Genomic DNA, 13,334 nt, shown 5'->3' with positions numbered 1-13,334 from the left:
TTTTAACTTCATTGCTCTCATCTTTACGAAAGAATTCTTTCGCATTAGTGGGGGAATGTTGGTAATGCTCAATTTGTAACAGTCTTTTAAAGGATTTTAATTCTATGTTTAATAAAATTAAATTGTGATTTGGAAGTGACTATTTTGCCCTCACTATTTAGCCTATAAATAAAGGACAATTTCATTCACTTTGATAAATCCCAAGCAAACATTTGCTTTGAAACACTCATATCTTTTGAGTGTTGTTTGAGTTGAGAGAAGAGCAATACCACCAAGTTCACTCCAGTTTTCGGGTATACGAATTCTTGGAGAGCCGTGTTAACCTTAGGGGGTTGTTCGTCCCTTGTAGATATTACACACATAGGGGCGAATTTGCTTCTAAGGCAGTGGATTACCACGACACGGTTATCATTCTGATTGATTATTTTATGTAATATTTTTCAGTCAGTGCTAACGCCTCGTTTTGCAGCAGTCTATTTTACCAACACTTGTTTCGTGTTAAACATTTCCATTCTAGTAAAAGAAGGAAACCCATTCAGATTTCTGTTGTTTTCGAGCGTTTCACGGAGCGGGCGATCAAAGCCGTGATCCTTTCCCAGAGGGAAGCCAAATCTCTGGGCATAGACATGGTTTTTACCTAGCATCTTTTGCTGGGTTTGATCGGCGAGGATCGTGACACCAATGGTTTTTTGGGGACCGGCTTGAGAATCGATAATGCTCGTGAGGCCGTTCGTGGTATTTGGCAAGGTGGTGACCGTGATTCGGGTGAGGATTCGGGTGATAAACAAAGAGGGCCTATAGTTTCTTCGACGGATGTGTGCCGTTCTCGATCAGTACGAAACGGGTTTTTGAGGCTGTCGTGGAGTATTCGAGGACTATGGGTTACAATTTCATCGTACCGGAGCATATTGCTATTGGTTTGTTCACAGTTGATGATGGAAGTGCTACTCGGGTCCTTAAAAGGTTCTCTTTTTCTCTTTTAAAAATGAGCAAATTTGTTCCATTTTAATGTTGTTTATATATATATATATATCAAGAATATGTTTTGTTTTGATTTGTTTGGCATTTGATAGTTATTATAGGGATTTAAATAGCAATGTCAGACGGCACTTCGCCCTCTATATAGCGGGCGTTATTGTGGTCGTGAATCGCTATTTAAGTTTAACATTTGAAGAGGGTTTTAAATCGGTCGCGGTTATGTTTTCGGTCATTTTGGGTTTACCGTGATTGTGGCCGTCGCCGTCGCGGGTGCTATTGGGCGCTATTGCGAGTGTAGCGGGTAACTCAGACGGTGGCAAAACCGTTGTATCGCGGACGAAATCAAGTTTTGCGAAACCATGCATTTGAATGTAGATATAACATACTAGTTATGGCACTTGGTTGATATGCCAAGTGATTTCTGCTTGAGACACATGCAAGTTTCATGTCATTAAATTTTTTTGGCTGAAAATCTCAAATTGGGAGTAGGGATGGCAACGGGCCGGGTATTGGTCCTTCTGTCCTCGTCCCCCTTTAAAAAACTCGTACCCGTCTCCGCTTAAAAAACCGCAGGGATTTAAACGGAGATTCCCATTGGGTAATCGGAGAAAATCGCGGGGAAACGGGTATCCCGTTTAACATAAACGGTTATTTAAACGGGTATCGGGTCGGGTATATATTTAAATTAAATACATAAATATTATAAATATTTTTTAATTTAAATTAAATTTATTAATATATATATATATATATATATAATTATTTTTAATATTTATTGGACCGGGTAATCGAGACGGAGATTATTAAACACGTCCCTGTTTAATAGTTTTTTCCGTCCCCATTTAATATAAACGATTTTTCTCCGTCTCCGTTTAATTCGATTTTCGATTTTACTCCGTTGGGTTGGGTTTTTTTTGTTTCCCTAATTGGGAGCAAATATAAATCACTTGGCAGCCGCAGCGGTCACCAGACTGCAAGGGGAGCTTATAAAAGATGGTAGGGAACCTTCATTGCCGTCGAAAAAGACGAGTGAAAAATCTCTTTCCGGTTATCCAGGTCCTTTGAGGTCCCCCGACAAGCCCAAAGGTAGAAATTTGATGCATTCGTTCTCTTTCTTCACGGTTATTTTTTTTGAGAATAAGAGGGCAATGTTTTGTACATGGCATGCGATTGTTAGGGAAAAGTTTTTTGGCTCAATTCTGCGTGGATCTTACAGCTCGTGCAAGTGAGGGATTCATTGATCCTGTTATTGGCAGAGAGAATGAAGTTCAAAGAATTATTCAGATACTTTGTCGTCGCACCAAGAATAACCCGATTCTTCTTGGTGAAAGCGGAGTTGGTAAAACAGCCATTGCCGAAGGACTTGCGATTAGCATTGCACAGGCAGAAATCCCAGCATTTCCCTTGGTCTGCCTTTTCACAAATCATTGATATTCTGGATAGCTAGTTCCATTTACTTGATCCGAATTCTTATTTTCGTACTTCTAATGAGTTTTTATGATATATCTCCAAAATTTATTGATATTTTGCTCTTTCCGTGCACAGAATAAAAAAATAATGTCATTGGACGTAGGACTGCTCATGGCAGGCGCAAAGGAGCGGGGAGAATTGGAGGCACGTGTTACTGCTCTGATTAGTGAGACAAGAAAATCAGGTGCCTGCAATGAGGAGTTTCTCTTTTGGGAGTTGAAATCTATTTTATTGTTTCTCATACTTTGGTGTGCCTGTTCTTTAGGTAATGTTATTCTTTTTATCGATGAAGTCCACACACTTATTGGATCTGGTACGGTCGGCCGGGGAAACAAGGGATCTGGTCTTGACATCGCGAATCTACTGAAGCCTGCACTTGGTAGGGGTGAATTACAGGTAATTGTTTCTCATATGGTAATTTTGAAGAGTACCCGAAATGTCTAAAACATCGGTCATATATCTGGATTACCTCTTGGAATGAAAAGGTTACACCATTGCTCCTTCTAATGGAGTCCAATTCCCTTTCTTCTTCGGAGCTTTCTTATATGAGTAGAGGACAACAAGGGCACGCCTTAATATTTTAGTATAGATGTTGTGTTTCTTCTTATTATGATTGTCATACTTTGATGTGTGCACTTTGGAGGAATAAGTTATGCTCGTTAATTGAGCTCTTATTTTTCATTTTTTTATTGGACTATACTTCTATAGTATATCTTTTGCAGTGTATCGCATCAACAACTATTGGGGAATATGAACCCAATTTGAAAAGGATAAAGCTTTAGCTCGAAGGTTCCAACCAGTATGGATCAATGAGCCAAGTCAGGTTGGTTTTAATGCGAACTATACTATATGCAAGTAATCGTCTATTTCCCTCTTATTTGGTTGTGATGTGATACCTTATAGGAGGATGCGGTTGGGATACTGCTTGGTCTGCGTGAAAAGTATGAGTCTCATCACCACTGCCGATACACTCTGGAAGCACTAAATGCTGCTGTATACCTGTCAGCAAGATACATTGCTGATAGGTATCTTCCGGATAAAGCGATTGACCTGATTGATGAGGCTGGAAGTCGAGCTCGTATTGAGGCATTTAGGAGGAAAAGAGAGCAAGAAACTGACATTCTCTCAAAGACACCTGATGATTATTGGGAAGAAATCAGAGCCGTTCAAGCAATGCATGATGTGGTAATATCTTCTATCCTATGTGTACATTAGCTTTTGATTTGTAAGCCTGTAATCCCCCTTCGGCACTTCTGTCATGGATAGGTCATGGCCAGTAGGTTGAAAATTGATGCTGGTGCTTCCGATGCGGATGATTCCAGTGAACTCCTCCTGGAATCCCCTTTGCCGTCAACTTCAGAGAAAGCCGAGTATGCTTCCTTTTCTCTTCTTTCTTTCTTTCTAGGCTCATGTTGAAGGTTGCATATTATTAGCTTCTTGGACCTTTACGCTTTGTCGGACAACCAACTAAATTTTTCGGGGAGATTCTTTCAGACCTATAATGGTGGGACCAGAAGATATTGCAACAGTTGCTTCGGTTTGGTCAGGGATACCAGTGAAGCAGATCACTGCAGATGAAAGGATGCTTCTAGTTGGCCTTGATGAGATGCTTAAGAAAAGGGTTATCGGTCAGGATGAGGCTGTCGCTGCCATTTCTCGAGCTGTTAAGAGATCTCGTGTTGGCCTAAAGGATCCAGATAGACCAATTGCTGCAATGATCTTTTGTGGTCCAACCGGGGTTGGCAAAACTGAATTAACAAAAGCTTTAGCAGCATGCTATTTCGGGTCGGTAAGGCTTCATGCTATTATTCAAGCCTTTTCTCTCTTTGAGATATCCTGGGTATGCCATATAATCTTAGATAAGCCTTATTTAAGGATATAACTTTTTATTCCGGCACGAAAGGAAACCAGTTAATACGTGAAAATCGCATATGTAAGGATTTTTTTTGGTAATGTATCTCTTGGCCCATGTCACCGGCTTAATCATGTTATCTCTTTCTAATGTGGGTTCTTCTGCGATCGCAAAGGGTAGGAGTGGCTCCATCGGTTTCATACTCGAGAACAATGAAGCAACTTCGTATGCTGGAATGAAGGCTCTAGTAATGGAAGAACTGAAGGCATATTTCCGTCCCGAGTTACTCAACAGGATTGATGACGTAGTCGTCTTTCGGTCTCTCCAGAAAGCTCAGGTTTGTACCTTTCCGTGGAAATTTTCCGAGATTTAGAATAAGAGGTGATACAAGGCTGTAAAGTTTCTTTATCATCATCTTGGATTATGGTATATTGATACACCGTCGGTCATATCAATTTGGTGTCTTTTCAGATGCTTGAGATTGTAAACCTGATGCTGCAAGAGGTTAATGCTAGATTTGTCTCTGGGAATTGGTTTGGAGGTGTCTGAATCAATCAAGGACCACATTTGTCAACAAGGCTATGACCAGACATATGGTGCGCGGCCCCTCAGGAGGGCGGTTACGTTGATAGTTGAAGACCCCCTGAGTGAAGTCCTACTGGCCGGAGATTACAGGCCTGGAGAAACAGCTGTTATCGATCTGGATGCTTCGGGAAACCCCATTGTTACAAGTCGATCAAACCGGGACATCAGCTTGTCTGATACAGCATCCATGTTCTAGTCACTTATTCCTGGTACCCTACGATTTCATGAGTCGAATACGGTTACAGTATATTATTCCTTTTCGTGAAACAGTTCCGTTTCGGATTCAGCATCTGTCATTCGTCTCTCAATTCTCCGGTTACAGTATATTATTCCCTGATGTAAATTTGTACATGTAAATAATGTAGGAAGATTTTTGGGTAGTATCCATCGTGTATATAAGTAAGGCTTCAAAACTTGTCAAACTATACATATGGAGTATGTATTTCATTCTCCCAACACTCCTGAATTTCTACCATTTTCAAAATGTACAAACAATAAATGTATTGTATCATTTTATATTCGATAAATGTCAAAATTCTGGTGAAATGTGTAACGCGATACATGAACTTCGATTTTCTGTAACATTGCACACGATTTTGATTCGATTTAATTTTCACACGAAGCTATACGTTGGAGTACAATCGACCAACAATCGAGCTGAGACATGTATGGTCTGAGATTTGAATACAATAGAAAAGAACTGAATGATCTCTAGTTCCTTGGCCGCAAAAACTTACCTCAATATGACTTTCGGAGATACGATGAAGATAAAATCACATGATGTTCTAATACCATCATTGTATGTTAATCGGAATTCATTCGGCCTCTGAATCATCGCCACTATCTACATACATCTCCAAACCTTCATCATCATCATCGCCATTAGTCGGTTTCCACTCTTCTTCTTCCTTTTTCCTCCTCTCTTCCTCCATTTCCCTCTCAGCTGCTTGAGCCTTTGCTTTTTCAAGTCTATCATTAACTGCTTCCCAAGATACAAGCTTCTCCATGAACATCGATATGTATTCTGCCCGTCGATTCTGCCAGAAGAAAAGATTTACGTACTTTTTTAGATTCATTTGACAACATTACATCGGAACCAACAAATAAATTCTTCATCACACATGTCGAAGCAATTAAAACTTTACCTGAAAGTCAAGGTAATAAGCATGCTGTCGACATAGAACATATCCCACCAGTGGAATTAGTATTAGTTGAACGAATAATTCGGGAATAATTTAATATCAGATTGTTCAAACCGAAAAAAATGGCATACCTCCCAGACATCAATGGTGAGGAGTGGCTGTGGAAAATAAACAGATGATAATGTTAGATGCATCAAACTAATAAATATAATAGCATCTGCAGATTGCTTTCTACATTAGCTAACATACATATATGGTTGTAAGATGAATTAGAAGTGTGTAGGTACTCACAAAGTAGTCCCAAACAAGTGGATTCACAGCATTTGGACTTTTCACGATTACGAGCTTCTTATCATTTTCCGAGGACCAAGGATTTACCGCGTTTTCCAGACCAAGCCTATTTGCTTTGTCTGGGTAGAATCGACACATTAAAGTCCAAATTATGCCAAGAACTAGATAATTTTAATGGAAAAAGCACAGATGTTATTCTAAGAGGTCACATACACGCAAGCCATGCCCAGCCGGAACCAAACTGTGTAGCTGCAGCAGACTTGAACTCTTCAGTAAATCGTTCAAAGGAACCGAAATCTCTTTCGATCAGATCTAGAAGATCCCCGGACGGCTTTCCTCCACCACCTGGTCTCATTGATTCCCAGAAGAAATCATGGTTCCAGGCCTGCAAACAGGTTATAAAACTTGAAAGAAAAACGTAATACGCCATTGGAGATTCACTCATTTGTATGACATATACCTGTGCAGCACTGTTGAATGCAGGGAGTATGTCACCCCTATTGTAAGAAACAATGATAACGTCTTCCAAAGACAGCCCTTCTAGATCTGTTCCTCCGACTTGCTTGTTTAGATTCTCCACATAGGCTCTGTGATGCTTTCCCCAATGATACTCGAGGGTTTCTCGGCTCATATGGGGTTCCAATGCATTCTGGGAATATGAAGAAATAACAAAATTTTAACATTGTTTGCAGCTCAGTTTATTTCTTTGCATCATTTCTTATTTGCCTTGGAGCTCAGACATGAACATTAACAAATGCTAGAAGATTTCTCTAAAGAAAGTAACATATTATATCTCCAACAGGAAGCAACAAGTCCGCTATCGGAATAGTGGCCGTTATATAGCGGTAACGGTGCCATCTGAAACCATTATTGCATGACCGCGATACTCGTAATGACCTCAATAACATCCGTTATATCCGCAATCGTAATAATCGCAACGCGACATCAACAGAGATTTATATCCTTGGGTCTAACTATGCCCCATTAACACCCACTGGAAGCTACTAAAAAAGATTGCATTTTTCAATAAAAACGATACAGAAAATATAACTTTTGAGTTTTTTTACCAGGGGATACGGAGGTGGTTTCAGCTCATATGTTGCCGTTATAACATTTGAAGCATCTTTCCTCATAATGCGTCTCTGCAGAAGACAAAATAGTTTCTTTGGCTTAGAAATGTAAATGAGATAAATGTAAATGAGAAGAGATATATCCCGAGTTACTCGAGTTCGGCTTGATCAAAACTCGGTTAACACTCATTTCTAATGGACTCACTCGAGCTCAAACATGACTTGAGTTCTTAATGAACCGAAACGAGTAACTTGATATTTAACTGAAAAAAGTAATATATTAAAATTTTTAATTTTTAAATAATATTAACATTTATATTATAAAAATGAAAGTTAAGGTTCAAATTTAAGCTTGAAGCTTGAACCGAGCTCGAGTTCAAACTTTCAATCCAGTTAATTCTTATAATGTTTTGAATTCAAGTTGTTTCGAGCTCGAGTAAATCTTTAATTTTTAATTTTGAGTTCGAACGAGGCTCGACAAATTTTGAGCTCAGCTTTGAAGTTTTGAGTCGAACTTAGTAAATAGTAATACTCGAGCTCGATTCTATTCGTTTATAGCTATGGTAAGAACGAGGCCATGGGATGAAAACAAATGAATTCTAGCTAATGCAAGCAGTTCAAAAACTAGAAAGCTCTTCAACATCGAGACATTTCGTCGAACACGATGGGTACATCACTCCACATTCCATTTTCGTAAGCCAAAATCCTCTAAACAAAAGAACAGATGAGAGGAAACACAGTATGGATAAATGGGAAGGCAATGGGGCAAAGAAGAACCTGGGGTTTCATACACGGGTGGCTACGAGTGGGTAGGCGAAGTCCTGGTTTTGACAAGCTCCACTATTAGCTAATTAATAGAAAGAGAGAAAGAAGAAGGTAGCAATGGTGGCAAAAGCAGTAGGAGTAACCTTGGGAAGGAAATGTGAAGCTTGATGAAGTAACCATTGACATAGCTGCCGCCATTCTTCCAGCGGGTTTCCTTGGAAATTTTTAAATTTTCTTTCTAGAAATGGTAACTATAGAGAAGACGGAAGCCGAGATAGAAGAGGTTTGACAGTTTAACTACGATATCAGGGTTTAAGCAACCCGAGGTCGCCACGTTGGATGGTGTCCGGATATTCTTGTTCCCAGTAAGATTGTTCCAATTAAATTGGAACAATGAGAACCTTTATCTCGAAATACATTTAATTTTAAATTTAAAAAAGGTTTAATTTATTTATTAAAACCCAATTTTTTATGGAATTATAAAAAAGACCCTAAAAAAATAAAATCTCTCATTTCAACCCCATTGTCAATCGTCGTTGGCCATCTCCGGTAACCATTGTCATCGTCGAACGGTTACCCACCTGTCGTCACCCACCCATTGATCAATCGTCATTCTTACAGTCACCTAAAATCCCTAAATTTAAAATCCCCAATATTCAAATCTCTAATTTCCAATTTCTATTTTCTAACCCAAACAGTAGTCGGTCATCTCCGGCCATCATTGTCGTTGTTGAATGGTTGGGTTTTGATCGGAGTAGCATGGTGGTTCGAATGGTGACGGCGGTGTGACTTATGGAAATCAGAATCAACCGAAATCGATGAAAAATGATGACGGAGGCTTAAAATCCAACGAACTTGTGAACACTTATCCATGAAAAACGGTGGTATATTACGACAGAAAACCAATGGGAGATTGATCAAAGGTCGACGTCGGTGATGATGCCGGTGACGATCATTGCTAGCCGACCGACGACTTTCGGGAAGGGGGAAGGGGGAGGCGAGCTGCATGGGGTTCTATTTTGGGTTTTGGTTTTTTTAAAAAAATATTTTTAAAATTTTTAAATAAATTCTCAAAAATTTCAACACGTGCCACTTAACAAAGATATTTAACGACGGTTAACGTCCGGGTATCTAAAAGTATAACGTTTGAAACTTTATGCACCTATTTTTAACGAAAAATTCTTTAGGCACTACAGTGTATTTTGAGGCAAAGTTTGTGCACTTATTTTTATATTAAAGATAATTTTCAACTTTGCAACATTAAATATTCACACCCAGACATCTATGATGATCGAATCTCAATAAGTTTGTTTTTATATATGAAATAATTTGATAAGAATTTGATGGGTTCGACTCAACTCAACTTTATAAAGATGGTTTTTTTTTAATTTTGACATTCGGGATGGAACTTTGGGGCAGGACGAGAGTCGGGTTATAGGTGAAAAATCATCGATCTAGCCCAATTAAATTTTCTTATATATATATATATTTGAATTTTTTAGAAATTTTATATTTATTAAAGTATATTATTTAATTATTAAAAATATAAAAATTATTATAATCGTTTAAAATATAATAAATAATTATAAATACATTATTATAAAATATATTATTTTAATTATTTTAAAATATTAATATATTTGAATCAGATCGAATTGAGGTTAAGGTTTTAGTTTAAAAATCGAAACGAGACCGGGGCGGAAAAAAACTTAAAATTTATCATGGCAGGGCAAGGTTAGGTTTTAGATAATATATTTTTGGGTCGGGGTCGGAACGACCAAAAAACCAACTTACCCTACCCTGTGCCCATCCCTACGTAAAGTAAACAAATGGTTCCGACCCGACTATAGTATGTGTTGTTTTTTTTAATCTTCCAATTATTAAAAGTTATAAAATGATCATTTAATTATAAGATATTATTTTATTAAGTCTCATATTATTAAAAGTTACGAAATGATTATTCGATTATTCATATCATTTAAACTCGTCATTTTCCTTTAAAAATTTGATGATAATCTAAGTTGAACGTTAATTTGTTGACTATGATATGATAAAATATGATCTCAAAATCTCGCCATAATTCCTTCTAAATGAATGTAATCTTATCTTTGATAAAAAAAGTAAACGAAATTGAAAATAATCATTATAAACAAGAATCGATTCAGAAATCGACATTAGGGTTCAATTATGCTTTTGATTTTCCAGTTTTTTTCTTGGCTAAACTTGATACATTTCTGAAATCAAACCAGGCCATTAACTCGTTTCTCAGCAACAGCATTGGAATTTCACGAGTCCCATGACTTCCATGGTTTCATCGCACATGCTCCGATGTTTCCGAAAACCGACGTGCTTCGATCTATGCCCAAACTCGTTTACGGGGAGCGAGATCCGATGTTTTTATTGCATCGATCTTGGCAGCCACGATGAAATCGTTCATGCTCAAGCCACCTGCGATTCAAGCTAATTCATGCAAGGTGAATGATTTTCGTAGGCAGCTAAAGGAGAAACGGTAAGTCGGAAAGTTTACCGATCGACGAAGTCCATAGCTCAGCCCGGACTTGATTCGGTTCTTCCAAGTGGAGACTTGGAAAATGACCGGTGGCTTCCGTAACCTTACAGATCCGATTGACGAGTTCGACTCCGGATTTAAAATCTTTCAGTTTCCACAAACACCGCAGTTTAAGTCCACCTTCTTCATCCAACAGCCTCCAGCCAACAACCTACAAGCAAAAGCTATCTCATCGTCAACACAAATTCCCAGTAATAACTAAAGATGCTTAAAATGTTATCAACAGAGTATCTTTCCATTTTCGTATGGCTTAAAAGCTTGCTTTCAAACGATGAGCGTTTCGGCCAGCGGCCGAAAAATCTTTAATTGAAATGTTAGACTCTAGCAGGAGATTTGCAGCACTAAATCAGATTCTTCAAGCTGCTAATATAAGACATGGGTTAGGGTTTTCTAAACATAGATTTGCAGCACTAAATCAGAGTATGGCATTACGACTACTCGAGTTTGACATGAATTGAATGAATTCGACTCGAGTTCGAACTTGACATGAATTCTTAATAAACCAAAACGAACTACTTGATACTTAAATCGAAAAAATTGTAAGCAATTCGAAAAAATAATATATTAATTTTTTTTAATTATATTATTAATAATATTAACATTTAGGGTAAATTACGTAGTTAGTACCTAAACTATCAATTTTGATCCGTTTTAATGCCTAAACTTTCAATATTTTCAAAACCATACATAAAGTTTAGGTTTTGTTTCATTTTAGAACCCACCGTTAAAACTTTAGTTTTTGTTTCATATTTTTAATCGTTCAAAATTTAACAATTAAGTTTTGAAAAAATTAAAAGTTTAGGTATTAAAATGGATCAAAACTTATAGTTTAGGTATTAAACGCGTTAATTTTTTAACGACCGATACTAAAATAAAATGAAAACTAAACGTTAAATATGATTTTGAAAAAATTAAAAGTTTAGGTACTAAAATAGATAAAAAAAACTAACAGTTTAAGTACCAAATGCCTAATTTACCTTAACATTTATATGTTGTTTTTATGAAAAATGTAATATAAGGTATTTAGTATCATGGTTTAGGATTGAGCTCAAAACCGAGTTAAAGCTTCAATTGAGCTAAGTCTCGTGTGTTTCGAGTTAATTTTTTCGAGTTCAAGTTGAAATTAACAATTTTAAGCTCACTCGAGCTCCACTTGACAAGTTTACAGCCATAAATCAGAGTCTTCCAAGCTGCTAATACAAGACATGAATTGGGGTTTCCTAAGCATGGAATTACGATAATTTCCACACCCTAAATTTGAAATTCCAAAACAGATTGCCAAACCTAATGAACAATACCTTCTAATTTGAAGGATTGCTAAAGCATCAACAAAGCTAACAACGGAAACTAGAGAAAAGCAATGCAATCCCAATTAACATGAAATCACCATCAAAAAGGAAAAGGGCAAAATCACCTTCTTCAACAGAGCCTTAGCATCATCGAGTGACATGGGAGGCTGCAAAGGAGAAACAGGGGAGCAATCTTGCTGGGCAAGGGAGAGAGCCGTGGCATTGGGAATAAGGATCTTATGCTCGGTGTCAACATTTCCCAACACTTTCTCGGCAAACCCACTGGCTATTTCGGCTGGGAAAGGATCCCGAGCCCCGAAATCACCCAAGAAATCATCGGCGCTAATGGCTCGAGTTCTGAGGGAGACTCGACTCTGACCCTGAGTTGACGGATAAGGAAAAGCCGTGACTGAGTGGCGGCGCGGAGAGGAGGAGACAGGCGGAAGGAGGAGAGTGAGGGGGAGGTGAGCGGCGGAGGTGGAGGCCATCGGAGGCTGGCGGTTAAGGAAGCTAAGAAGAAGAAGAAGGAGTTCGTGGTGGAAGCCTTATCTGGTCCCTTGAAAAGTGTTTCAAGCAGCTTTAAAGCTGCGGCACTCACTCTGGTTGGTTGGTTCCTGACCATTCAATCTGCTAGTGGCTGGTGTTAGACGTGCAAATCAAAGGAAATTTTGCAATTGGGTAAACTACTGTGTCGGTCACTAAACTATTGGAATGGTTTTATTTTGACCACTGAAATATTAAAACAGTTTCTATCAAGCCACTAAGGGTTAATTGTTAACAAAATTACTAATGTGACAGTTAAGTAAATTTATACAGAATTATTGATCTGGAGGTTAAATTAATTTGTATAATAACATGTTTTATCTTTATCACTTATATATTCTAATAATTGATATATCCTAGTTGATGTTTAAATTTAAAGAAAATTGTCTAGACTTTCTTTAATAATATGTTTGATTTAATCACTTACATATAGGGATGGGTATGGATAGGGTTTTTGGTCCACCCGACTCGATCCGAGAACAATGAATCCTCCACCCAAGACCCGACCTAACCCGACCAAAATAAGTTTTCACTCGACCTGACCCGAAACAATAAAAAATTATTTTTATTACTTAATTAAAAAAATAATATATAAAAAATATTATTGTAATTATTCCTAAATATTTAAGGTAAAATTATATATTTTTTCGAGTCGGGTCGAATATTTTTCACCCTAATCCCGAACCCGAACATCACATTAAAATAAACCCAACCCAAGCCCGAACTTTTTTAACCCAAACTTTTTTTTAAAAAAAATTCCGACCCGATCGGGTCGAAACC

The 13,334-nt window shown here is 37.8% G+C and overlaps 2 protein-coding genes and 1 pseudogene across 2 annotated transcripts; 1 reads left to right on the top strand and 2 right to left on the bottom strand.

Annotated features, from left to right (window-relative positions):
* The first annotated feature begins 1,904 nt into the window (after nt 1-1,904).
* Nucleotides 1,905-5,110, top strand: LOC120185105 (annotated as a pseudogene).
* Nucleotides 5,111-5,589: 479 nt separating this feature from the next.
* On the bottom strand, nt 5,590-8,417 carry LOC120184998 (superoxide dismutase [Fe], chloroplastic-like). Its single transcript, XM_039189334.1, has 9 exons — nt 8,297-8,417; nt 8,166-8,209; nt 7,386-7,460; nt 6,779-6,967; nt 6,532-6,703; nt 6,319-6,437; nt 6,159-6,185; nt 6,031-6,054; nt 5,590-5,922 (listed from the first exon to the last, which is right to left on the bottom strand). Exons 1-9 carry the CDS (start codon nt 8,349-8,351, stop codon nt 5,701-5,703), a joined length of 927 nt encoding a protein of 308 aa, XP_039045265.1. The 5' UTR covers nt 8,352-8,417; the 3' UTR covers nt 5,590-5,700.
* Nucleotides 8,418-10,277: 1,860 nt separating this feature from the next.
* LOC120185007 (probable pterin-4-alpha-carbinolamine dehydratase, chloroplastic) lies at nt 10,278-12,577 on the bottom strand. The gene is made up of 3 exons (XM_039189342.1): nt 12,137-12,577; nt 10,681-10,873; nt 10,278-10,601 (listed from the first exon to the last, which is right to left on the bottom strand). The coding sequence occupies exons 1-3, from the start codon at nt 12,497-12,499 to the stop codon at nt 10,510-10,512; spliced, it is 648 nt and encodes a 215-aa protein (XP_039045273.1). The 5' UTR covers nt 12,500-12,577; the 3' UTR covers nt 10,278-10,509.
* Between the last annotated feature and the right edge of the window lie 757 nt (nt 12,578-13,334).

Source organism: Hibiscus syriacus, unplaced genomic scaffold, assembly GCF_006381635.1.
Source record: "Hibiscus syriacus cultivar Baekdansim isolate YM2019G1 unplaced genomic scaffold, ASM638163v2 tig00112988_pilon, whole genome shotgun sequence".
In the NCBI taxonomy this organism is placed as follows: Eukaryota; Viridiplantae; Streptophyta; class Magnoliopsida; order Malvales; family Malvaceae; genus Hibiscus; species Hibiscus syriacus.
Note: the sequence above shows the minus strand (reverse complement) of the source record. Positions and strands in the feature narration are given on the sequence as shown.

Coding starts and splice junctions, on each gene's coding strand:
- LOC120184998 (XM_039189334.1), bottom strand. CDS start 8,351: ATGGCGGCAGCTATGTCAATGGTTACTTCATCAAGCTTCACATTTCCT. Junction 7,461..8,165: donor ACCCGTGTATGAAACCCCAG/GTTCTTCTTTGC, acceptor TGTCTTCTGCAG/AGACGCATTATGAGGAAAGA. Junction 6,438..6,531: donor CGGCTGGGCATGGCTTGCGT/GTATGTGACCTC, acceptor GATTCTACCCAG/ACAAAGCAAATAGGCTTGGT.
- LOC120185007 (XM_039189342.1), bottom strand. CDS start 12,499: ATGGCCTCCACCTCCGCCGCTCACCTCCCCCTCACTCTCCTCCTTCCG. Junction 10,874..12,136: donor CTAAGGCTCTGTTGAAGAAG/GTGATTTTGCCC, acceptor TTTTGCTTGTAG/GTTGTTGGCTGGAGGCTGTT. Junction 10,602..10,680: donor GCTATGGACTTCGTCGATCG/GTAAACTTTCCG, acceptor CTTGAATCGCAG/GTGGCTTGAGCATGAACGAT.